Below are 27,271 nucleotides of genomic sequence, written 5' to 3'. Positions count from 1 at the left end.
GCGCAACGCAACCAGCCTTAGCTATGCGTGCGCTGTCCTTCCATTATATCATTCTGGTCCCACTACAGCATAATAATTTTGCCTCGCAAGTGGATTGAGGCACTTTGGTACTTTGATTACGTGCAACAAGAGGAAGGTAGAAATATAGTATCACACGATAAAAATGTGTAGCATGACAATCGCTAGACGCAAGATATCATAGCGCTGAGTAGCCGGCAGCTACTATAATTCGCCATTTAGTGTGGTTATCAGATTGACGGATCCGGGTAGCAGTCATTATTTGCATAAATAAAGAAAACAACATAGTAATTTTGGTTGTCGTGCACATTAGCGTACAAAGACAGCTTTGTTCCGAAATGCTACGTTGTTACGGTTACTGCGAAAAAAAAAAAAAAAAAAACGAAATGCGGCGTAGCTCAGCTAAACCTGGATATGCAAAGCGAAAGCTTGGTTTTGTCTGGTTAAGTCTTGGTTTCACTTAGCCTTTGATTTAGCTGTAATTATTATACTTAGGTATACACTCATCGATATAAGCTAGGTATAAATATATAAGCCGACAAGTCCAAGCGTTTTGCGAGCCGAACGGCTAGCTGTTCCTCAGTCTCCGACGCTAGCTTCGCGCGCTCAGCTCGCGGTGCTGCTAGGCCTATAGTGCTGCCACCGGCCACAGCGAAACGGCGAAAATGCGGCCAGTGTAGCTTTCGCTACAATAATAGCGTGTGCAGTAACATGGCAAGAATGCTAGCACATTGCCACTCACAGCGATGTAGCTTGCTTAGTAGGCAGAACTCAAGCCGAAACAAATGAGAAACAACAAGAAAGAGCCGAAACACAAGCTTACATGTGTTGCTGAAGGCCAGTCCTCCATTGAATGACAATTTACGCTTCATTCACATCCAGCACAATGAATCTGCGTGCTTTGTGCATAACTGTGACACTTGAGGGCAATAAATTATGAATTCCCTGCAATCAAAATCGCCCACGGTGAAGTTCCGCCGTGTACATTTCAATGCGTGTCCACACTAACGCGGCGACGGTGCTGCCACCTGTATCTTTACCTTACGGCTAATATGAAATTTCCCCAGTGACGCTATCGAAGCCAGCCTTTGCCACAATGAAGAAACCAGAACCAACGCTGCTGGAAACAGAAAGCATGGAGCTTCACTGCGTAGTGGCCCATGGACGGCGGCTGGGGCATGGAGGAATCTGCTGGGACAGTGTGTTCTATCGTCCCGGTCGCGTATTTATGAAAGTCAGTAGGTCGTGACTATAGGGTGGCTATAGGACTCACTATAGCCACCCTAGTCGTGAGCAAAGTTTTCCATTCCAACCGGCAACTGTAGCGCGCTGCCGCACGGATGGGAAGCACACCCCGCCGCGAATACACACATATGCGCCTTGGGGATCGGGCTTAGTGTAGGTACGTCTAGTACGCTATAACGCGAATATCGCTCGTAGCTCTTTCACTATTTACGTAGGTGCGTGCCTGGAAGTAAATCGCACCCACGACCTCGATTTCAGCAGCGCCAACGGCGCATCCACTAAGCTTAATTCTCATTCATACTATTTCAACAGTATAGCATGAATATTACAATGTATGCTTGTGTGCACTACGTGAATGTGCATCATTATATTGAACAAGCGTTTTTTTTTTTCACTTTCTTCGCCTACAAAAACAGCATTCTTTATTCTATTCTTTTTCTCTCTCTTTTTTTTCTTCTTCTCGTGCCCTCAAACTTAGTTCACAGCTGCGAGTGCAAGGTTGACACATTGTCAAGGTGGATGCCCTTAATACGAAATATGTCGACTTCCATTTCATTGTGACACATTAAAGGAGTAAGGATGGATCATTTTGTGACGAAGCGGGGCCACCACGGATGCATCGCTCAAGCCTTTTAGATAAAACATCAAGAATGCAGTTTGAAGTGTCAGCAGTGTAGACTCCATCCACACTGCTGTCACTGCAAACTGCGTTGGGAGAAATACACGCGCACATCCTGTACGCTGTAGAGGACGTGCGCATGCATTTTCCAGTACTGACCTGCGTTGAAGCGCAGCGACCGGTGTTTTCGAGGCTCCTTTCGAGCTTCGCAACACCGCAGTTGTACGAATGAGTCACCACTGTCTACAGCTCGTGAAGAGTTCCGTTCAAAGGAGTACTCCAGGAAACGTTCTATGCCAGGACGACAGATAGGTAACATGAACGCATCGTTGATCAGTCTCTATTGTTGCTATAGTAAACGGTTCATTACAAATTTGCAATGGCTGTATATAGAGATATAAATACGAAAATATAGTTATTTACATTTTTCCTGCCCCAGATCAATGGCAACCAGGCTGGTGGATCTCCTTTCTGCTTTACGGCTGATCTTTGTAAGGTTGTAGGTGTATGCAGCGGTTATTTCACGAGGAAGAATGGTATAGATCCCTTGTACGCCGAAAAGATACGGGAATGGAGCATCCCCTGCGATTCGGTTTTACTCGAACTAAATAAAAGAAAAAACAATCCCTACTCGACGTCATCGAAGCCGTCAGCACGTTGCCAAACGTTACGGGGATTCCCATTTACGCTGACTCACCTTGTGCGCACAAGAACATTGAAGAAATTTAGTCACGACACTTCAATCAAACCTCGTAACAAAACAGGCTACACTACATGTCACAGTTTCAGCGTTAAGGTAAACTTGATTGGTTACGGTACATTAGTACAGCGACACGGTTGCCGTTCTTTCAGTCACACGACCGACCAAGTGGTTTCCTCACGATAATTATGTGCGATCCCTCTCCATCTTCGCTCCCTTCTGACCCTCGAGTCCGTGGCGCAAAGACAGCGGAGAAGGGAGGGGGAAGGTGTTGGTGTTGTCACCCACGGCGACTGTACAGTTGGACTCGGCCTATTAAGTACAAGATGCTCAAGTCGACTAAGCTTAAACTTAGTGTGCCGCATTACGGAGAATTAGCGCCCGCAGGTTTCGGCCGGCCAGGTCGTTCTGAAAGCACGTCCTATAGTGTCTACGGGCAGTCTACAGGTACGCAATAAACAAAACCTGAAGCTTTAGCGCATATGCGTTAAGGATGACAGACGATGTCAGTAATTTTCGAGCTCTGTGCGATATATGCGGAGGAAAACAGGTCGTTGGCTGTAGTAAAATCAAGTGCAAATTATTCTGAGTGGAAAAAAGTGCAGGAAGCAGTTAGAAAAAAATATATATATAGCTTGCGGGGTCACCGTGTTCTGAACTCGGCGGCCCACAGCTGCTATGTGCGTTCCAAGCAACTTATCAACCCGCAGTCTTTCGAGCCGCGTATAGAAGTTCGATATCGTGCAACGCGCAGGCTTGTCCGCATACGGCGCGTGCCACATGCGACAACATCTGCGCGTACACTGCACAAACGGAACGTCCCCATTAGCTGAAGTGAAACGGCTGTGCCGGGCCCGCATAAGCATTGGCAGCGGGCCCTGTGACAGGCTTTGTGCGAAGTGTTACGTGTAGCAGCCCATTTTGGTTTGAAAAAGAGGAGTGTAGTTGATCAGCAGTCACCAATTTGCACGACCTATTGACGTGCAGCCGCTAGGGGCTGACGCTGCGGTTAAACTGGGTTGCAGAGGGCCAACCACCACGCGCCATTCCTTGGAAGGATGTACGCTGCACGTTAGGAGTTAAAGTCCTACAACGGCAGACTAAAGGTTCAAGTTAAAGGCTCCGCCATCGGCACGTGAAGGTGAGTTAAATAGTGCGAAAAAAAAAGAGAGCAATTTCCTGAAACTGTTGAGCAGAGGTATAAGAACAGCAAGTATGCAGGAAAGATGGGCTTTGACTATTTGTCAAATACGGAACATTCCTTTGAGTAGAGAGTAGTATTAGCTTGTTCGTAACGGTATTCCAGTTTACGGAATACCGGGTTACCGGGGACGTAGGCGTAAACAGTCCAGTCGGTGGCGCCATCTTGGGACGCACAGTATAACCAGAGAAAATTAGAACTTCATTGCAGCTTTCAACCATATTATATTTAACAGCTGCACTGTGTAGCTGCGACACATTCGTTAACAAGTCCAGTCCATATTTTTTATTTCTCTACGACGGAAACAGCTAAATACACAAAAAAAATGTCACAGTTTCGCCCTAAGGGCGAAGCAATGAATGCGATAGCAACACAGCAATGTCATACGAAGTAAGGTGAGCGGCTTTGGTAGCAATATGAATTGTAGTAAACATGAGCTGATTAGGTAAGCAGGTGTGCTGCGGCGTAAGTAGACCGACATGAATATAGACTCGATGACCACGAGAAGGCGCGTGTGAAACGGTGGTGTTGATGAGAAGCGCTTCCCGTAGGCAGCGCGTGCGAAGGGACACACCTGTAGCGCTGCACTGCCGACCCGGGCAGCATTGCATGTGTAGCGTGCGTTGGAAAATGTGGCCCGACTATTACTAACTGATTGAACAAGCGTGGTGTGAGCGCGCACAAACAAACATGAATAGATCACACTGAATGACTGCAGACAACGACTGTCAAAACGCTGGCAGCAAGCGCATACGCCGCAGCAGCGGGCGAAAGTACGTGCGGTCTATCGCGTCAACGGAAACTGAGCGGCGAATGCACAGCGCATACAAAGGTCAGAGCCGTATGGAGATAAGAGACGGTGCGGGCGAGTGACGAGCGCGGTTGTTGGTAGAGTAGAAGTGCGCCCCCCCCCTCGCTCCCTCCGGCGCTGACTTCCCGCTTCCTTGCTTGCGCGTGGGAGATTGAGTGCGTTCGCTCTCCGTGATAGCGCGCGTCCCCGCACGCTTCCGCTCGGGCATACGGCGCGCGGCGAAGATTTTATCTATACGGAACCTCACGGCGACGGCGACGACGGCGGCAGAAATCCGGTTGAAGTGTCCATATAATGGCTATCGCAACAAAACGCGTTTAACGCCTTGTGGATAGACAAAGCGTCACTAGGTGCCTCGACCAGTGTTGCTATATCACAAAGGGCCGTGCTTTGCAATTTGAGGCTCGAGCTGGTTGCCTAAGGACAAAAACGTACTGGAGCAAATATTAGCAAGAAAATAATGCATGTCGACGCTGCAGCAAAAAATCAGGAGACCACTCAGCACATCCGAGTGGAATGCAAAGGGATTCACCCGGTGAGACCCGTAGGTAACGTACACCTTCCAGGAGCGCTTAGATTTAAAGTCGACGGAAGGATCAACCGGTCAGCAGTCGAGATAAGCAACAGACGTTTAGAGCATTGGTGGAAAGAAATGCATGGAAGAGATTGATATGACCGGATCCGTTATAGGCATATGATTGCGGTACAAGGTAGATAGAGAAGTTTTGAGGAAGAGAAAAAAAAAATGTCACAGTTTCGCCCTAAGGGCGAAGCAATGAATGCGATAGCAACACAGCAATGTCATACGAAGTAAGGTGAGCGGCTTTGGTAGCAACAACACGCAGAACTGTTGTCGACGCCATCGGCGTTTTGCCCGCGTTAGCTCAAAATGCGTGCGGCGTTGGTGACTGTTGCTGGAGCCTCTGATATAAATAGGCACTTGGTGCCGCAGCTAAACGTCGCCTCCCTTCCCTCCCCCTCCCCCACGGCCTCTCGCGCGTCCGAAGAAGGCGCGTTTGCTCTACATATATGGTGATTGTAAAGGAGAAAAGAGACGCCTACTTCTGCAGCCCTTAAGCGAGCACGGCGCCGAACGCGCGTTTGTTCTCCGCCGTGCGTTCACTCCCCGTGAAAGACGCGCCCCTCGCGCCCTTTCACTCGCACATACAGCGTTCGGCGCGCGGCGACGATTTCATCTCCAAATGACGTCATACGGAACCTCACGGCGACGGCGACGGCGACGGCGACGCCGACGGCAGAAATCTGCTTTTGAGTGTCCATATAATTGCTATCGCAATAATATTAAAGATATGTATACAAAAAACTGTCAGCCCTTCCACTGTGGTGGAGATGGAAGACTAGCGAAGCTGTACTATGGTGGGAATTATATATTTCCAATTATGACTGTTAAGATGTGATGCTGTAATTGGTTATTTGAACTATTAAAGAATGAGAAATATATATGATCCGGTGGTTTTCATTTATTTAGTTACCACAGGGACCATGGCCTTATGGCCGCTATGGTACAGGTTGGCACGTTCGGTGTACGGCAAAGGTTGGCACGTTCTTCATAAACACGTCACCAACGCCGCGCGCGTTCGGTGCGAACGAGGGCAAAACACCGCCGCCGTCGACAACAGTTGTGCGCGTTAAGGCGGAAGCGGCCGGCAGGGCTGCGCGCATGCGCCGCAGTGGGAGAGCGGGCACGCAGTCTAGGGTGCCTCGATGCCCTCCTCACCCACCGCTCCCCTTCTACTGGGATGTCGCGTTTGTTCTCCGCCGTGCGTTCGCTCCCCGTGAAAGCGCGCGTCCCTCGCCCTCGCGCGCTTTCACTCGCACATACAGCATACGGCCAATGAGAGTTTTTAGATGCGAGAGCATCTTATGCTCGGCGCAGTGTCGGTTCTACGGCGTCCGCACCCATACTGCGCATGCGCAACTCTCCCTCATTATCCTCTCCTACGCAGGTGTGCGCTCTGCTCCCCTCTACACCTCTCCGCCACAGGTGCGGCGTAGCAAATCATTGTATATAACTCTCTCACTCTCTCTCTAAGGGTACGCCCGTAGGCGGCGCAAGTGTCGCGGCGAAGTCTATAGCGCGCGTTCGCTGTTCTTCCGCCATTCTCTCTCTGTGCAACGATCTGCGAAACGCCATGAACGTCAACGTCGGCGCTAGTTGCAGCGGCAGCGCCACCGCCGCGGAGCAGAGGAAGGCTCGCATACTCTTTACGATGCATTTCCCAAGATCACAAGCAACCCACCACCACCAGGGAAACGTGCATAGACCTCGTCTTCGCAAATTTCAAACTCGACCCTCTGCAGCAAGGCCCATTGACGCTACACTTCACCGACCAAAGCCATCGTCTTCAAGATACCGCGCGCACCGACGCTAGGAATCACGTCCGATCTCTAAATAAAGACGCAACAACCCCGTACAAACGTCTCCTCTCTTCTCAATACATTCTCTCACTCTAACTTTCATTGGGTTGTGTTGCCAAGTGAAACGAAACGGAAACTCGATGCGCACCCCCCGCGATGCATGCTTTCGCATCCCACCATGGTTGCCCGTAGGGTGAGATGATGTGATTTTTTCTCCATTGCCGGACGCGACCATCGAAGAGTGAGCCCTTAACAGCTTCGCTGTAAACTGCTAGAATGAAAAGCATGTATAGCATACCTGAATAAATCAAGCAGGCTAGGTGACTATTTGCCACCGCCCCGTTTCAAAGGGGATGCCACTAAATCATCATCATCATATTGCCAGCCCTACCTCCATGAAGTCAGAATTCTGCAGAAGTAATACGCTAAGCTAAGAAACAGGGCCCGAATTCACAAAAACTTCTTACGCTAGAATTAACGGGGACAGTAGTGCTATGCTGCAAACTTCTGCTTAATGTCTGATAGGCTGTGTTTCTCTATGCGCGCGATAGCCTGACTTTTCATACTGGCCATGACACTCTATTGGATAATAGCAGATAGAAGTGCGGTGTCCGTCCCTGACAACTGTCACATTTGTCATTGATATGCTTTGAGCACTGCTATTGTCTTTTTTTTTTCTATTTTGAGCTTTCGATCGCTCATAGAGCTGCGGCTGATTATATTTACCGACGCTTTTGATGCTATAATTCTCCATGCGAGAATAAACCATGAAAAATGCCTAAACGTTTGTAATTATCAAAACTTGTTGCTGTTGTACAATTCGCTGTCTATTGCTGAAAGTTTCTATTGCTGAAGTTCAAAACTTTCTATTGCTGAAAGTTTCAATTCAGCACCAAGTCGAAGCGACGTAGCGTCTGTGCCGGTTTTGCTCATCCTGTAGCCTACGGTGTGAACGAACGCATGCGTACGATTGACGGAAATCCTGTCATTGATATGAAGCGGGGCGTCAATACGATGACATAAAAGAAAAAGAAATGGCGAATAAAATCACGTACCACCATTGATTGGAAAATCATGTGGAATGCTCGAACAAGCGTGATACTTGAAATAAAAAATAAAATACACATCATGAGCAGAGCGAATAACCAGTCGTATGAGGCCTCTTGTAGCCAATCGTGTTAAAGGAAAGCGTACGAATCCTCTCTGTCGGTACCAACTTTCGTGCGAACAACACCTGTCAGTTTGGTCTATACCTCTCGGTTCTAATGGACTACGAAGATCCATGCCGCCATGAAGCGTCGTGTATAGGTCAGCAGGATGTCGTCGTAAAGAGGCCTGCGATGCAATATTTGGAATGTTACATGACGCCAACCTTTCGTTGCTCCAAATTGTTAACGCGCGTTCGGTGTAAAAAGAACTACACCCTGTAGGGTAGCACCTCGTATCGCGGTCCTTATGAGTGCTTGTCAGAGACCTATAATATTTCCCTATTTGTAAATTGCCATTTATCTAGCAATTCACGGAAGATGCGCACTTATGGTATTTAAGAATGTTCAGATAAGTCCTATGAATTTAGGGAGGCTTCGGTTGCACCGAGTCCACAGGCTCGAGGAACACACACACATACACGCACGCACGCACGCACGCACGCACGCACGCACGCACGCACGCACGCACGCACGCACGCACGCACACACACACACACACACACACATATATATATATATATATATATATATATATATATATATATATATATATATATAACCACACTGACGCGTATCACTGAGACACTCCGTTTTTAACCGTTAAGGGCACCGTGTCGCAGAATATCCGGCGTCGGTGTCGGCGTTGGCGTCGGTTTAAGCATCGGCGTCTGGCGGAAATAATCATGCCGAACCACCACGACCGGGCGGGCCCTTCGCGTGGCGCAAGACGTTAGTGAACAAACATTCAATTTCTCAAAGTAAAATCTGTCAAAAATCGTAAAGTACGACTTAACCACAGCCTACCGACGTGATAGCGTCGGATTGTAATTTGAATATACTATACAAGAAAAAAGCCTCATAAGCAGCCAGGAATCTTTGAATGCAATCGCATTCCTCTCTTAAAGGCGAAGCTTAAGCGCCCTCCAATTCTGATGGTGTTTCGCTGTACTTTGGTTCTAGGCAACATTGAGGGGAATGTTGAAAACCGAGCTTTTTCTAAATTTTGATCGGGCCCCACGTCGCAGAAAATACGGTGTGGGTGTCGGCGTCAACGGCGTCCAATAACGCTATCGCGTTCCACTCTTAAAGGCGAAGCTTAAGCGCACTCCAAGATTTTTATCGTTAATCATGAAGTAATTGACGAGCATGTGATGTTATTCATGCCATGACCTAGTTAGCCATAGATTCGTACCCTTCCATGCCAATTTCGGTATATACCAAGGGAACGAGACGCGAGTTCTCGATAGGTTTTCCGTAGGTTTATTTCCGCTGGACGGTTTCTGTGGTGGGACCACAGTGTTTCAGCCTAGGCATATACAGCTTCACTGTAAAAACGCAAGCGGCTATGTTCACATCACTGAACTGGTTCAAGTCGCTGATGGCTGACAGTACGTGGAGCAAGCTCTCCGGTATTGCCCGTTTCTGCAGGATCGTCCACAGCACTTCGTGCTGTGCAAAGTCATATGCCTGAGCGATGACTGGGAAGGCTATTACTTTCTACGTGCCCTCATCCCTAGCAATATCTATTATCTGAGAAACAACAAAGAGGTTGCCTTCTAGACATCGGCAAGTTGTAAAACCATTCTGAAACTCTCCCAGAACATTAGCCTCCTCAGTCCAGCGCTGGATCCGAACCCCGAGTATGTGAGCAGATAGCCTCTATAGAGCCCAGAGCTCTATTGGCCTATCACTCTCAGGTAGGCTTATGTCAGCGCCCTTCTTCAGCACTAGCCTGATACTAGAAACCCTCCAGCTTTGAGGTATAGATACACTTAGCAGTACTGTATTAAGCACATCCTGCATTACCTACCGCGCACGTTTGCCACATTTCTTCAGCAGCAAGGGCGATATGCCATCCAGCCTAGCTGCTGGTTTTCCTGCCATGCGTTTCAAGGCCATCTCCAGCTCCCCTTGCGTAATGTGTTCTTACGCCTCCTCAGGAGAACGACGACGAAGTGTCTTCTTGATAGAACAACGAGCCATGTTTTGAGGCAACAACAACAACTTGTCTCTGTGCTCTCTGAATTTTTGGTGAAATCTTCGCCTTTCGAGGTGCCTCGCCTCCCCGTCTTGCGGCCATGGATGCGGAGCATTCCAGAGGCCCGCCTGGCCAGCAGTCATCCCGGCCGTCAACCGCAAGGAAGCGAGTTGGCTACCCCAGCCACACCGAAGACACCGAGCTATACTGTATGTCGGAAGACGACTCATCCGACGACAGCTTCATACCCGTCCGGAGCAAGAGGGCGAAGAGAAAGACCGTCAACACATCGCCGTCAACTCCTACGAGTACAACGACTGTGAAGTCAAGGCCTGCGCGCTGGCCGCACGTCATCGTTTTTATGCCGGAAGAACCCTCAAGCAACCTACCACTGCTGAACAGGCAAGCCCTATCCATTTTTCTGGAATGTGCGGTGCCAGATCAAATTAAGGACATCAGAATAAACCCGCGGAAGAATATACTCGCCATAGACGTGTACAACGTGAGTGCGCTTGGAAAACTTCAAGCAATCACGGAGCTAGGCGCGCAGGGGCGTAGCCAGGGGGGGGGGGGGGGGGCGTTGGGCGGTTCAAACCCCCCCTCCCCCCCGCCGCACTTACCCACCTTTTGTTCTCGTCGCTTCGCGCTGACATAATTCATGAAACCGGTGCTACTATCACAATTTCATTCCTGGGCGCTTCCGTTTGGGTTGGTAATTTACAGCGAATCATGTCTGCATATGGAAAAAAACTGTCAAGGTGTTTGTCAAGGCTTTGACACTGTGAAGTTTTGATCGAGAATGTGGCTGCCGCATTCTGAAGCAACAAATGCGCAACAAATGAAGCAACAAATGCGGCAGCCGCATTTTAGATGAAGGATAAAACGCTCGAGGCCCGTTTACTTAGATTTAGGTGCACGTTAAAGACCCCAGGTGGTCGAAATCTCCGGTATACATTTCCGCCGCTTCCCTTCAGGTGCCGGTTAGGCCGCGCTCGCGCAGGATCTTAGGCTACGTTCACACTTGCTGGTCTCGAAGCTGTCGGAATCGGCAAAATCTTGCAAAAATCCGCCCGCCTAGGCGGCAAAACAGGCAGAAAAACAGGCTGCGAGCCAAATCGGTCTCGGGCCGATTTTTTCGCCATGGCGAAGCGGAAACGCGGCGGAAAGTCGTTCTGCTTCACTGGAAGCTACACTAGCATGTAAACAACCGGTCGTAAAATTGAACATGGCACCAAAAGTGTAGGCTGTAATGCTGCTCGACGCGATCAAGAACCAGCCCTTGCTCTACGACAAGAGTGGCACTAAAACGTACTGTCAGCAATACTCGCGATAGTATTCAAAGTCGCGCGACCGGAGGTGCGGCAACGAAGCCTTGGCGTGACCCAACTTCTCGCGCTTTTGCAAAGCAAGGCGAACCCACCACCGACGTTTCCGAGGTGTCCGCGTCTTCCGTTTATTCATTGTCCATTTCTCGAAATCAAGTAGGTAGAAGTATAAAAGCCATTTCTTCTTCCACTTCCACGGCAGACAATAGTTAGGCAGATTCCTCGTTGGCGCTCCATAATTCTCCTCGCACGTGTACGGTATGTTGCAGAAGTCGCGGGGTGCTTTTCTCGTCGCGACGATAGATTGGGAGCGTAGGTCTCACGTAGGACGCGCAGGCTTTGGCGAGCCCCAACACAAGGGCCAGTCCGGGTTTTAGCTGTGGTGTTCCCGTTGCCCCTTTGGTGTCCTGGAGGCGCCGACAATACGAAATGATGAAATGTTATTACAACTTGCAAATAAAAGCTATTAAAGAAATATTATCACGCCTAGGCACCAACCTGTGACTCAGCGCTACCACGCCCGTGTGAGGAGAATTACGGAACGCCAACGAGGAATTTACCGAAGGTCGCAGATGACACGCAAAGTTGCGTAAAATGATCACTCGTCAAAGAATGAACATACCGCTCGAAATAATGCGATAATGAGCGCCACGACGCCGACAAACGTACGCCAACGAGATGGATCTGGACGAAAACGGCAGCGGCGGCCGCGGCGGTAGCAAAACAAATGTGAACAACATGGACATGCGCGGAAAAAATTTTCCGGCCGCTTTGGCCTTTCCGCCCGCTTGCCGCTTCCCAAGTGCGAACGTAGTCTGCGCGAGAAACGTTTCTTGTTTGCGATTGCGCCCCTACGGAAGGCTGGTAATTACTGTTGTGTTGTTGAATCCCAAACCAGCAATTACGGAAGGCTGGTAGTTGCTGTTTTGTTGTGGAATCCCAAACCAGCAATGTACACACGAAGGGGTTGATGACAGCAGTGAAATTCCACCGAGTCGCAACAGAATGCACGAAACAGACAGCTGACAAGCATGAATTACTGCTGTGCGCAGTACAGCGTAAGTAAACTCTTGTTGCAGGCGCTGACAGTTCTCGTCGGAGTTCACGCGTCCTGAGAAATTGATTATGTGCACTATGCACTGAACAAGACCGGAGTTCATTCCTGCATCACTAGTACACCAATCAGTCGAGATTCTGTGAGGTACAAGGCCGCTCCCTGTTTGCACCGGCGTAAGTGAAGCAGAAATGAGTTGCACGCACTACTTAAAATGCGTACACATGCCATATCTATGCTGTGCGGTGAAATATTCTGTACAATTCTGAATCTGTTGACGTAAAGGCAAATGACGGCTGCACGCTCGCACACAGCGGAAGACACAGCGGTCCATGCACTTGCCGCAGGAAATGCAACCCTCTCGTATGAGGGAGCAGGGCGACGAAAGCTTCGAAAAAAAAAAAAACCTTATGGGTTTTTGCGCGCATTTAAGTTTTCTAGCGCAAAGACGCAGCGAACAAGCTATTGCTATGGGAGTAGGTATAGCCTGGTCACACGTGCATTTTCACGCGTATAGCCGTCCATGACTTGTGAAACGCACTTCGCCCAGACGAGGACGACGCCATCTACGCTTAACGGAAATTAACAATTTATGATGTCTTCTCCGATCGCACGGGTCGTCTCAATGATGCGTTTTCGAAGACTGATCCATTCAGCGGCGCGATGAGAGACCGTTGCTCCAAACGCCCACTGTACCTGTCGTGCTTACTGTATTTACTGAGCTTACTTTACTTTTTACTTAATTTCTTCACAAGCACACGCATACGCAGGGGGAGGGGGGGGGGCGGTCCCATGTCTTTGATACACATGTATAGAGTCTGCTTAAACTACCGATATTTATTATCGATCACGTGGCGTAGAGGAACGCAGAAGCTTGCCCCCCCCCCCCCCCCCGGTCGGGCCGGTGAACCCCCCCCCCCCCCCCCCCCGAAGGAAATTTCTGGCTACGCCCCTGCTAGGCGGCATCAAAATGCGCCCCTTTATCCCGATTGACGATACATCCATAGCAGGTGTAATTTATGACATCGACATTGCCATTCCGAATGATGACTTACCTAGCCTCATCAAGCCGGCAAACGAGGGAACTATCATTACGCAAGTGCGCCGCCTTGGGAACACGCGCTGCGTAAAAGTAATTTTCAAGGGGGATTGTACACCATCCCACGTTAAAGTCGGACATTTCCGACATCCGGTTCGACCATTCATCCAGAAGCCGCTTCAATGCCATCAGTGTCTCAGGCTAGGACACGTCAAGGGCGTGTGTCCCAACTCGCTACTGTGTCCCCGTTGCGCTGAACCTCATGCAGAAGAGACCTGCGGTGCCACGGTTCTGAAGTGCGCCAACTGTAATGGCCCTCACGCTGCCTCGTCGAAAGACTGTCCCCGCATCAAGAAGAAGCATGCAGTTCTCAAGCAAATGTCCAGAGACAATTCGACCCACAGGGAGGCAGCCGAAGTAGTCTGGCGTCGGCGTCGACGTCGGCACCATCGTACGTCTTCAAAGAAGGCGCATGCTCGAAGTGATAGTGCCCATTCCACTGCGGCACCACTTAGTAGCGCCGCGAAAGGGCCCACCACTTCCACGAAGGAAGCGGATAAGACTCTTTCTTTAGAGGAATGGCCTACGCTACCGAGCCGCTCCCTTGCCAAGGAACCTCAGAAGGTCGTCGTCCCACTGGAGCCTTCTCCAGCCGTGGCTGATGCACCTAAAACAGATCGTCAGGTCATTTCGGTTCTGCGTTCCCTCATGGAAGCCATCCGAGCACTTTTGGTGGACATGGGGACAACATCTGCACGAAGCGCACTTAAAGTGCTGGACGCCTTAAGCCCAGTGCTTGAATCCCTCAACTAGAAAGATGGCTACCCATACCCCATCCTTCCGAAAAGAAGTCAAGGCAGCGTCCGTCATCCAGTGGAACGCCAGAGGGCTAAAATCACGCCTTTCAGATTTTCGTCAGTTTGTGTACACCAATGTGTTTCCACTTATTGTCATTTGTGAGCCCAACTTGTCGAAACCAATCAGACTGTCAGGGTACGAAGTTATCATGTCTTCAACAAATGGTGCATGCAGCAAAATCATCGTTTTTGTTCGTCGTGAACTTACCTATGTTTTGCAACCAATTGCACCCCACGACGACAATCAGTATATATGCATCACAGTTAAAAAGAACAAACTCTTGTTTACTCTCATAGGCGTGTATATATCGCCTTCAAGCAATTTTGATACGAAAAGATTAGCGGATATCTTGAGTGTGTGTCCTGCCCCATGGGTTATCATAGGAGATTTCTATGCACACCATCCGGCATGGGGAAGTACAAGAACAAATGCAAAAGGACGAAGATTAGCAAGCATCGCCTACAACTATGACCTTACTCTCCTGAACGATGGTAGCCCCACCTTTCTTCGAGGCGTGACATACGGCAGTTGCCTCGATCTTGCTTTCGTCTCCAACTCTCTCGCCAGATGTGTGAAGTGGTTTCCGGATATTGAGACGCATGGGAGTGATCACATTCCCACTTATCTTAACATCAAAGGCTTGTCGTCTAGATCTGGTCCACGGAAGACCATTCGGACGATTCAATGGGCCACCTTCAAATCTGATATGGAAGATGCTTGCCGCGAGGGCCTACCATCTGGGTTAGAGCAAACAATTAAAAGTACGATGCAAAACGCCACTCGCATGATGACGATCTCTTCCACGCGAAACGACTTCGACATAGAATTAGAGCGACTACGAGCACTTCGTCGCCGGGCGGAACGTCAATATCGGCGTACAAAATCAATCCATGACCTTAGGGCGGCCAGGAGGATGCAAAAGAAGATTCAGCGTCGCATGGATAGATTAGCATCGGAACGTTGGGCAACGTTTTGCCAGAAACTGGACCCCCGGAAGCCACTGTCTCACATTTGGAAAACGGTGCAAGGTCTGCGTTGCCTTCCGGAGCAGCGTTTTCCATTCAAGGCGCTCGCGCTCTTCCAAGGGCGGCAAGACATCGATGTCGCAGAAGACTTTTGTGCGAGGATCGCCGACCAAGCGACTCGTCCAGATCCTCCAGCCCAAGGTGACGTCCCCCATTCCCGTGATTGCCGCATGGACCTTCCTTTTACAATGGAGGAGCTCGAGGCAGCACTAGCTCTCTGCAGACGCTCTTCATCTCCGGGTCCAGATGGTATATCATACCGAGCCTTGTGCTATCTTGGAGAATCCGCACGGAAAGAATTGTTGAGTCTTTACAACTCCTCATGGCAGGAGGGAAACGTTCCTGACGAATGGAAAGTAAGCCGCCTGGTGCCACTCTTGAAGCGGGGCAAATCCCAACTCGAGCTCACCTCTTACCGCCCAATAGCGCTGGCCAGCTGTGTAGGAAAGATAATGGAACGGATGATCCTTGGCCGCCTGGAATGGTACCTTGAGCACTACAAGATTTATCCGAATTCCATGGCTGGTTTGCGACGTGACCGCTCTTCCATCGACAATGTAGTTGATCTCGTTTCATATGTTCAGCACGAAAGGTCCCGTAAGCGTTTATCTGTAGCTTTATTCTTAGATGTAAAAGGCGCATACGATAACGTACTACATGAGGCCATTCTCGATGCTCTTGCAATGGTTGGCCTAGGTGGTCGAGTCTTTTTGTAGATTGCAAGTTACCTATCTGCAAGATCATTCTTTGTGTTAACTGACGATGGCCCGACTACGCGACGCTATACCAGCAGAGGCGTTCTTCAAGGCGGTGCTCTCAGCCCGACGCTATTCAACCTCGCTCTTCTTGGACTTGCTGAATACTTACCAACTACCATCAAGATTTCAATATACGCAGACGACATCTGTGTCTGGACTTCGGCAGTCACACGTCCACAGATACGTGCGCGGCTTCAAAGAGCAGCAACTTTGACAGCGAGCTACTTGTGTAAACAAGGTCTCAGCATATCACCAGAAAAATGCGCACTAGTGGCATTTACTCGTAAACCAATGACGCCTTATGTCATCTCAATCAATAGGCGGACCATTTCCTATGTCAGAACCCACAGGTTTCTTGGCGTAATCATTGACCGAGACCTCTGTTGGAGCCTGCACGTGGCCTACATGAAACGGCGCCTGACAGCAATTTCCCAGTTGTTTAAATACTTGACAGGAAAGACGTGGGGGATGTCAGTAGACGCAATGATGAAATTCTACAGAGCTCCCTTTCTCGGTTTTTTAAGATATAGTCTACCTGTACTGAACAACACTTGCAAGACAAATATTCGTGTTCTGCAGGCAGAACAAGCTCAAGCACTCAGAGTTTGCCTTGGTTTGCCCAGATGCACGTCAACAGAGGCAACTATTGCGATTGCTGGGGACCATCCGATGCAAACTCACATTACGGTGGAAGCCCTGAGAACGCACATCAGACATTTTGCACGTGCCCCCTATCACCACCTTGCAACACTACCTTCAGACAGGCGCCAAGCATCGTTCTCTAAAACTATCATCAAGTACAACGTCAAACTTCCCTCGGGCTTCACCGCTGCATCTAAACCATCGATGCCCCCTTGGTGTCTTATTAGCCCCACAGTACATCTCAGTGTACCGGGAATCAAGAAAAAATCTGAGCTATCGTCACCTGTGCTGAAACAACTGTCTCTGCTTCTTCTACACGAGAGGTATGCGGACAGTGTACATATTTATACTGATGGTTCCACAAACCTCCAATGTTCGTCCGGTGCTGTGGTTGTCCCAGCAAGAGCTACTACCATCAGCTTCAGGACTGACCACCCAACGACATCGACATCTGCGGAACTAGCTGCTCTTCGCGCTGCACTTTGTTTCGTCAATCGGGAACCACCTCGACAATGGTCAATATTCAGTGACTCTAAGGCAGCCCTACAATCTGTGCTATCAGCTCTGCGTCGCGGGCCATACGAACAGCTCGTATTCGATATTAGGCACCTACTCCATACATCACATGAGAATGGACACCACGTGGCATTTCAGTGGCTTCCAAGTCACTGCGGTGTCATAGGGAACGAAGATGCCGGTAATGCCGCTCGGGCAGCTCTTGACGACACACAGGAAGAGGCCATACCACTCTCACGGTCCGACGCTGCCAGCAGACTTCGAGTGCTTGCCCAGGATATCACGCTCTCTCTATGGTGCACACCCAGCGGCCAGACCAACCGGATAAATCGTCACTACCACCTGCCCTCTTTGATGCATCTCTGTATGCCATCTGGACTCCGCCGAAGAGAGGCCACTATGCTTTATCGCCTATGGCTAGGGGTGGCATTCACTAAATCTTATTCATTTCTCATTGGAATGGCCGACAACGCTCTTTGCGATGCCTGTCTTTGCGAGGAGACACTGGAACACATTCTATGCGACTGTCCTGAATATAATGTTCAGAGACAGTCCCTGTCGTCCGTTCTAGCGCACCTTGACAACAGACCAATGTCAGCTGAAGTGATTTTCCCATGTCGTCGACAGAAGACATCGCAGCTGAAGGCGACGAAGGGACTACTTCGGTTTTTAAAAGCAACGGGCTTGGACAAGCGGCTGTGACAGTGGTGTCAGGTACCACGCAAGAGTGACGGACTGTGACTGACGATGTGTGTGCTGTGCTGTGTGCTCTCTCTCTCTCCTCCCCATCTTTCATTCCCCCTCATCCCGCTCCCATGTGTAGGGTAGCAAACCGGTTGTGCTGAACTGGTTAATCTCCCTGCCTTTCCTTCTCCACTTTTTCTTTCCTACGCCTCCTCACTTAAAAGTCGAGATGCGCGCATACGGTTGTAGGTATTATGTAAGAGGTATACAAGAGCAACCAAATCGGTTACAAGGCAACAAAGTGAAAAAGAAAAGCGCAAATTACGGCGGCAGAGAATAATATCGAGTGACGAAACTAGCTCAGCTTGACGCTGGACATGAGTAGCTAGAGATTAATGCGAGGGCACTTTGCTATTACAGTATTTACTCGAATATAGGTCGACCCCTATACATTGAACTGGGCGATAAATAAAAAATAGACAATTAGAATATAGGCCGACCCCTATATTGGCAAGTGTACTTGTGTACGTGTCTCCGGTGACCGCTTTTCAGCGGCTAACAAATGTTAAACGGAATCGGTCGGCGCAGGACGCGCCTGCATGTATCGGAAGTTTCTGTAATGCTATAATACTATCGGTTGTCTGTGGTCACCGAACTTCGTGCAATCTGACTGAATGCGTGACGCAAATTGTGTAGTACTTTTTGGAAGGCACGCAGGTACCAGCGAATACGCTGGAGCCTTTGACGGGTCGTGTACAAAAGCCGGCGTGCTTGGCCCGCGGATCACATTTTCGGCTATCGCCGACTGTGCTCGCCGCTATCGTTGTGCTTTGTCTGTCTGTCTGTCTGTCTGAAAAACTTTATTTAATGCACACGGAGGAAGCTTGAGGTGGCCTGGAGGGGGTTGAGTGTAACCTGTTTTCTGGGCACTGCAGGTATGCCCAATGAAAACTTCGATTCGCGTCTCACAGTTTTTAAATGCGAAGCATTTCTTGGCGAACATTTGCTACTTTGACAGTATCTATCTACCTATCTCTCTATCTAGCCGTCTACGACTTTGTGCTCTCATGGTCGTTTCGTTAACTTGGTATGTACCGAAATTGGCATACTATGACAAGAGTATATGACTAACGTAAATGATATGTCATGACATGCGTGTCATGTAGGTCATGAAACAGCCGCCTACGTCTTGGTGCTCTCATGGGCGTTTCGTTAACTTGGTAGGTACCAAAATTGGTATAGTATGACAGGAGTGTATGACGAACATAAGTGATAGATCATGACATAAATGTCATGAATTGCGTGTCATGTAGGTCACGACAATGACCCAGCGAAAAAGATTAACACTCAAAAACCACTACAATGGACGTGGGTACTAAGTGAAGGAAACACTCAATGATGATGGTAGAAATCATAGTCATGAGCATGACTCATCAAAAATGACAATGACTCAACGAAGAAAGATTAACACTCAAAAGTCATTGGAATGGGTTCTGACGTGGGTACTAAGTAAAGGAAACACTAAAGCATGATGGTAGAAGTCATAGTCATGAGCAAAACTCAGCAAAAATGACAATGAATCAGGGAAAAAGTATAGCACTCAAATACCACTGAAATGGGTTCGGACGCGGGTACTAAGGGAAGGAAACACTAAAGGATGCTGGTAGAAGTCATAGTCATGAGCATGACTCAGTAAAATGACAGTGACTCAGCGAAAAAAGATTAACACTAAAAAACCAGTGGAATTGGTTCGGACGTGGGCACTAAATGAAGGAAACACTAAAGGATGATTGTAGAACTCAGTCATGAGCATGACTCAGCAAAAATGACAATGACTCAGCGAAAAAATATTATCACTCAAAGACCACTGAAATGGGTTCGGATGGGGTACTAGGTGAAGGAAAAGGCTAAGGTTGTTGGTCGAACTCATAGTCATGACCGTGACTGAGCAAAAATGACAATGACTCAGCGAAAAAAGATTGACACTGAAAAACGACTGAAATGGGTTCGGACGTCGGTACTAAGTGAAGGAAACACTAAAGGATGGTGGTAGAAGTCATAGTCATGAGCATGTCTGAGCAAACTCAGCGAAAAAACATTAACACTCAAAAACACTGAAATGGCCGGAATCGGACACGGGTACTAAGTGAAGGAAACATTAAAGGATGGTAGTAGAAGTCATAGTCACGAGTATGACTAAGGCTTTCGCCTTAAGGTCTCTTAGGTGTAGGCAAAGGGACTCCTGAGGACTCATGACATGCGTGTCATGTAGGTCATGAAAGAGTCGCCTACGTCTTGGTGCTCTCATGGTCGTTTCGTTAACTTGGTAGGCTCCCCGCACACTGCTTCGCATAACATTTATTCCCACAGCGCGTGGGATCTGCCGGCTTTTTTTGCCATACTGTGCTTTTCACCGTCACTACAACATGACAATTTATTCAACTCGCTGAGAAATAAAAAATAATTCGGACCTGGGTCGGCCCACAACTTCTCAGAAAAACGAAAAACTCTGATCATGACAAACCTTTATTTACCGTAAGCTCGGCTACAAAATATCGCTAGTAGATGCTACACGCTGCATCCTCGTCGGGACTGTCAGAGAAATAATCCTCGTCAGATGCTTCGCAGGCATCTTCTTCAGTGCCGTTGTGTGCGTTAGACATGCAGCATTTCTTAAAGCCGGTCTAGATAATCTCCAGACTGAATTTCCGGTGGGCTTTACAAAAGAATTCCATTATATATAGGTAGGTGCTATCGCTAGCTTTGTTCACGAATAAAAGTCGAGATTCTGTGGTAACGAGTAAAGGTCGGCAGCTCACTTTGGGCGACATTTGAACACAAAAAGACCGATCTATGTTAAAATAAATACGTTAAGCTGCTAGCTGCCGCTGTCGCTGGTGATGCATATTCTCACAAAAGCACAATACACTTCGGCGATCTGGAAACCGTAAAAAAAGTTTAATCGACAGTATATTAGCCGTTCAAAATAGTGCAGCGCTCTTCATCGCCTCGCAGTACGACAGTAACCAAAGTGCCAGTGCAAATAAATCTTCCCTGGACCTTCTCCCTCTTGCTCACCATCGACAAATCGACCGTGTATGTCTGTTTCATATCTTCAATTACAAATTCCCCGGCCTGCGCAATACCATTCTTTTTCCTCCAGCACGTACCTCGCGCCGCCTGTTTAACCCCCAATGTGTTCAGCGTCTATTCGGCCTTTAGTCAGTCACTGTTACCTGCTGCCATTGACGACTGGAATAGACTCGCACATGAGATTGTAAGTGAAAGGAAAACCGAAAAGGTTAACCAGCCAGTTACTACTTACGACAAGTGTTAATATGGGATATTCATATGTCATGCTGTATACCGTTTTCTGTATTCGGCTCTGTAACTATGTCGTTATATTTTCATCTTTTTGCCTTTATCGCCTTATGCTTCTAACTTTTGCTTCGCCCTCGTGTAATGCGCCATTGGGGCCTTTAAAGCTAAAAAAAGTAATGATGATGAATATGATGAACAGTCGATACAGGTTGGACAGCAGCCGTACAGCCATGCTGTGGAGCTTGCTGAGGACTTGGTTCCTGGCGACGACCGCGTTCTACGCCCTGCGACCTGCCGTGAGCACGGCGCTGTTCCTGGTCTTCGGTGCATGCGATCTGCTGTGGATGTGTCTGAGCATTGCAGCAGCCGTCTGTCTCAAGGGCCGCTCGGTGCTCGAGATCAGGGAGAGGACGGAGGAACCGGCGTGCCTTAGGGATCCGGCCCTGGGAACTCACGAGTTCGCCACTTTGGATGTACGTGAGTTCTAGTGACCGAGCCACACAAAGGGTACATATACTACTTCCGCTCGCCGCTTGCGCCTGTGAATACGGCACATGCTGTACGCAAGGTCCGTAGCTGCTCTCGTCAGGGCGCCGATCGAATCGCCAGGATGCCACCAGGAAGCGGGAAAGTCGGTGATTCACCAGGCTGGCGAGGTGGCGGGCACGAAAACAAGGAGACAAGAACCGTGGTAGACCTATTGCGTGATGCAAGGATAACGCCGCGAAGCGACCCTTCCGTGTGGATGAAGTTGCGCGTAGTCCTTCGTGGCGTTATTTCCATTGTTATCGTAAATGAAAAAGATCGTTGGTTTATTTATACAAATTGCTATAGCACCGTCATGGGCAATATTGTAGGCGCAAACACAGAAACAAGTACACTAATTACAAGAAAGAGAGAAGAATTCATTGAGGAAGCTGAGAGGTTGGCCTGAAGTAATAGTCCTCTAGCCAGCTGCTCTGCTCGGGGGAAACAGCAGAGCAGAGCTCTGCTCTTATCTCAATATGATGCATAAAGCGGATACGAAGAGTGATGATGGAAATGGACAATGGGATGTGGTTAAATACAGGTTCGTATCCAAAGGGCCCGTTCGCAGCCCTAAATTAGGCCTATGCTAACCAGGAACTCTGAGAGAGCTTTGATGGCTCGCTTCGTTGATATTATGTCCGGCCACGGACCCAGCAATAGTCTCTCACTGAACGGCCTAGATACTACAAAATATACTGGAGGTTCGAAACATCTGTAATAGATAAGTAAAACCACATGAGAATATAACAACGGCAAATAGAAAATAGTCAATTCACCAAAATGTTCCACAAGATGCATACGCGAATAGATTCATGTGTACGTTAATTTATCTATTTATGAGTGTATTTTGCTTATCCATCACAAGAAGCCAACATAACGCGATTTTTACTAGCAAGCTGCGCTACCTGCGTTTGTAGGGTATACAGGAACTTAAACAAGGCAGGATCACTCCAATTTTTAAGAAAGGTGACAGATCTTTAATCTCCAATTATCGCCCTATCTGTGTACTACCTTTCTTCAGCAAATTAATTGAAAAGCGTATCGAAAAACGCTTAACTAATTACGTTAACAAATTCAACATTCTCTCACCATTCCAATACGGCTTTCGCCCGGGTTACTCGACTGAGCTTGCTCTTGTTGCGCTAACCGCTGCACTAAAGCTCGCTATCGATGAGGGCAACTACGCAGCTTCTGTATTTGTGGACTTGACGAAAGCATTTGAGAAAATAAATCATCATACCTTATTTCATAAGCCTGAATCATTAGGAATTGCCGGCCCAGCATTACTATTACTGCAAAATTATTTAACAGACAGAATGCAGGTAGTAACTATTTCAGGTGTTCATTCTAAAACCATGCTCACTAACACTGGTGTGCCCTAGGGTTCCACACTGGGTCCACTCTTATTCTTATTATATGTCAATGATCTGCCTAACTGTCTTTCCTCTTCGAAATGTATACTTTATGCAGACGATACTACTATCATCAACTCAAATAAATGTCTTTCAACTCTAATATCCAACCTTAATGACGATTTATACAGCCTGCTGGAGTGGTGCCATACTAACAAGCTACAGATAAACCCGTCAAAAACAAAATTTGGTTTATTCACTTCCCATCAACGAACACTTCATTCCATTCCTCCTATTTTCCTTGGTGCCAGTACTATCCCTGCAACTTTTTCCTGTAATTATCTTGGTGTAGAAGTTGACAGAAATCTAAAGTTTATTGAACACATATCTAATGTAAAATATAAGATTACCTACGGGATTAGGGTGCTTCTAAAAACACGACACATATTTAACTATCAAATATTACTATCCTTATACTTCTCATTTATTCATTCACATATTAACTACTGTGTTACTTCTTGGGGAAACACATACGCAAGCCATTTAAACTCATTGCAAATACTACAGAATCAGGCTATTAGGATAATTACATATAGCCCCTTTGACCATAACGCCGCATACCTTTTACGGACTAACCGCATTCTCTCAGTCGCAAAATTAGTTAAATATAACCTCGGCACCTTTTTGTTCCAACAGATCGATTACTCACGATGCGATAGTCTGATACCACAATCTTCTCTAATAAATACCAACATAACCAGGTTTGCAATAAACAGGAACTTAATTTTGCCCAAAATACATACTAATTATGGCAAACAAAGCGTCCATTTTTCATCCGTCGCATTCTGGAACACACTACCATTAGATATAAAAACACCTAAAATTCATGAATTCAAGAAACAACTCAAAGAATACATTTTGTCCAATACTGATGATTAGTTTATACTCATAGCCATTCTTTCAGTGTGCCTTATTTAATTTTCATAGTAGTGCAATTTGATTCATGTTTGATGTCCTTGTCATGCACATGTATTTAAGTTTAACAATTATATTATGCACGTCCAGTCATTTATACTCTACACACTTAGTGTTCGACAAATTATACTACAGTGCTTTTTTATATATATTCCTCCTATCTATGAACGTTTAATTCTTTAGCTAACCTATTTATGCTAAAATCTGTAAGTAGTTCTTGTTCACGGTGTGCTACAACTCCTGTAATCTCTAACTTATTATGTTTAAATTGTAAATATTATGTATGAATTTTATTATGTTTAAATTGTTCACGATGTGTCACAACTGCTGTAATCTGTACTTTATTATGTTTAAATTGTAAATGAGGTCCCATTGCAGTCTCTGACTTCGGGACGTCCTTCTGTATACTAACAGCCTGTAATCTTTTTACTCACTTTCAATAAACCGATTCTGATTCTGATTCTCATATAATGTCAACGGCCATATACCATGACTTGAACAGAAACAGCGCAAAGGAACAGGACGTACGAAAGGGGCTGACAACAGCGTTGTGTCTGTACCTTTCATACATCTTCTTCCTTTGCGCTGTTTCTGCTCAAGTCATGAACCAACCCACCCAAAATGCGTACGCTTCTTATATCGTAACGTGATACACACTGTCACTACCACGTGACAATATATATCACTTTGCTAACCCTCTCCTTATTTCTTAAAGCAAAAATGGTAAACAGCACTCCACTCACCCTTCATGGCTTCTGTAGCAGTCAAATTTACTGTCGCAATGTTACCTTGGCAGAAGTAATCGGCCAGAAAAGGAAGCGTTGTTTGCCCCTTCCCAGAGTTAAATCACGAGTCCGCGATAAACGACCTTTCCGGCCGTTGTCATCGACCATCCCGTGATACTAGTAGCCGTCGCTTGACCACTATCGCTCTGATGTGGTGGTACTTCCCGTGAGTGACCTTGTACAATCCAAAACTCTCTTTTACTATTCCATCCGATGCCAAAACTTTCCCATCAGCGCATCCCCATAGAAAGTTACATGTAGGGAACATGTAACGCTGTAACAGCGTTGCATGTAGGCTGCCTAGATACATGCGGCGTGGCCTTCCGCCAGTCGCCAATCGGTGTGGAGCATTCAGAGTGTCTGAGCCTGAGTGGCCTCCGAGACCTGTGACGTTAAGAGCGACGCCTCGAGCGGGCTGCAACACGGTGTGAAGGCTGAAGCCACTACACACTGAGGAACATTGGTCGCTGTCCCTGCGGCCATCTGTAGAAGTTCACCGCAATGCCCCAGCGTTACTTAATGGGCAGCACTTATTAAAAAGTGCTGCCCATTGAGTAACGCTGGAAACAAACTCATTTGGATATGAGCATAATGAGTAAAGTAGGGTACATGTGTTGATTGCGCGTCCCTCCTGTCTCTCTCTCTCTCTCTCTTTGCCTCTACAGGACGGTATGACATTGCACTACGTTTCTGCCGGACGCCGAGACAAGCCCTTGGTACTTTTGCTCCACGGATTCCCTGACATTTGGTACACGTGGCACAAGCAGATACTCGAGCTCAAGAAAAACTACTGGTAACTATACGTTTCTCTATCTAGTAAAACATTTCCTTACTTTGCATTCGCAGTATGTCGTATTTTATCACGATCAACTTACTGCGGTGCACTTGGTGCGTAAGCCTTCTTGCAAAAATGCTGCAGACTTCTTGCGAACTCATATGTGCGTTGAGACAAACAAACTTGTTTCAATGGTTCCCACTTGAACTGGTCTTAGCGAGAATGGCGCCAATATTCTAGAATACTGTTTTTTTTAATATGGAACCGGTGCAAGAAAAGGATGTAGTTCTGAATGGTAAAGTTACAGTGAATAAAAATATTAGATCGAATCAGATTGACAGATTAGGCTTAATTAGGCTTCTTTAAGAGCAGATTCGTCACTCGTAGCGGGAGCAGTGCTTTTGTAGGCGAGTAAGCGAGCACTGTGCAGTGGCACCATGCTCACTGCACGGTGCGACTGATATCGTTGCTTTGAAACAAAGTCTTCTAGGTTAACCCTCCCGGACTTCGCTGACCGCGACTACTGTGGTCTTGCGAAACAGCTCACAGATAGGGCAGCACTCATACAGCGAATCGGCTTATATGTGGCCCCTTCTCTACTACCCATGCATATGTGCCGGGGGTCGGCTGTTATCTTCACGGAATTACATAATACAATTGATTCGATAACTAAACATCCTCAAAGCACCAAATATACGCCTTTAAGCGCACGTTTCCTTTAATTCAGTCAGGCTCTTTATGCGTTTTTTCTATGGTTTCGCATGTGTGCTCGGTCTGGTTCTTGCCGAGTAGAGTGGGCTGATCCCGGAGACAGCGTAACCGGTGGTCGCGTGGATCACGTGGTTTGTGGGGTGGGGGGTTTCCGCATCTTGCTGATTTGTCGGGCAAGCACGTAATCGCTATGCTACAGAACGCTTTGCAGAGGGTGAGCGTTTGCAAAAGGTGAACATTTAATTAGCCGCTTGGCCGAAAGGGCTTCGCATCACATACGGGGTGATCATGTTTGTGGTTTACGGAATCTGTAAAGATCGCCTGAGGCATATAGCATAATTCTTGTTCTTGAGCTGGATTATTCAAAAAGGCGGACATTACTAGCACGGAAAATCGAAACACATATTCAACTAATTGCCAAAAATTAGGTAAGAAACTTTTTAATTAACTATTTTACAGCACATATTGCAATTTACAAATTGCAGCGGGTGAGCTTTCACTTGATATGAATTATCTAGAATTACACCAGTTTCGATATATTATTTCCCAAATTGTGGGCCAAAGTACATGGGCATTCCAGTTACTTTTGTGGTTCAGTGCACAAAAAACACTTTGTAAGTGGAACAACAGTGTATAACTTTGATGGCGCATATATCCTAACTGGTATGATTCTGAAATTTAATTCCAAGTGAATACGTCTTGTAAGCTCCCCGGCTACAATTCGTAAATTTTAATAAGAGCTGTAATGTAACTAATTAATGGGT

At 47.4% G+C, this 27,271-nt stretch overlaps 1 protein-coding gene across 2 annotated transcripts in view; it reads left to right on the top strand.

Annotated features, from left to right (window-relative positions):
* The first annotated feature begins 3,206 nt into the window (after positions 1-3,206).
* Positions 3,207-27,271, top strand: part of LOC119459096 (AB hydrolase superfamily protein YfhM) — a 44,079-nt gene continuing 20,014 nt past the window's right edge. The window contains exons 1-3 of one of the 2 annotated variants that reach the window (XM_049671136.1): positions 3,207-3,723; positions 21,602-21,854; positions 25,687-25,814. In XM_049671136.1, coding sequence (XP_049527093.1) covers positions 21,612-21,854; positions 25,687-25,814 — 371 coding nt within the window. In that variant the 5' untranslated portion in view covers positions 3,207-3,723; positions 21,602-21,611. Of the gene's footprint in view, positions 3,724-21,420; positions 21,855-25,686; positions 25,815-27,271 lie in introns of those variants that run through there. The other variant, XM_049671135.1, reaches the window with a different exon arrangement.

The sequence above is a fragment of the Dermacentor silvarum genome, chromosome 7 (assembly GCF_013339745.2).
Source record: "Dermacentor silvarum isolate Dsil-2018 chromosome 7, BIME_Dsil_1.4, whole genome shotgun sequence".
Taxonomy (NCBI): Eukaryota; Metazoa; Arthropoda; class Arachnida; order Ixodida; family Ixodidae; genus Dermacentor; species Dermacentor silvarum.
This window is presented reverse-complemented; position numbering and strand designations above follow the sequence as displayed.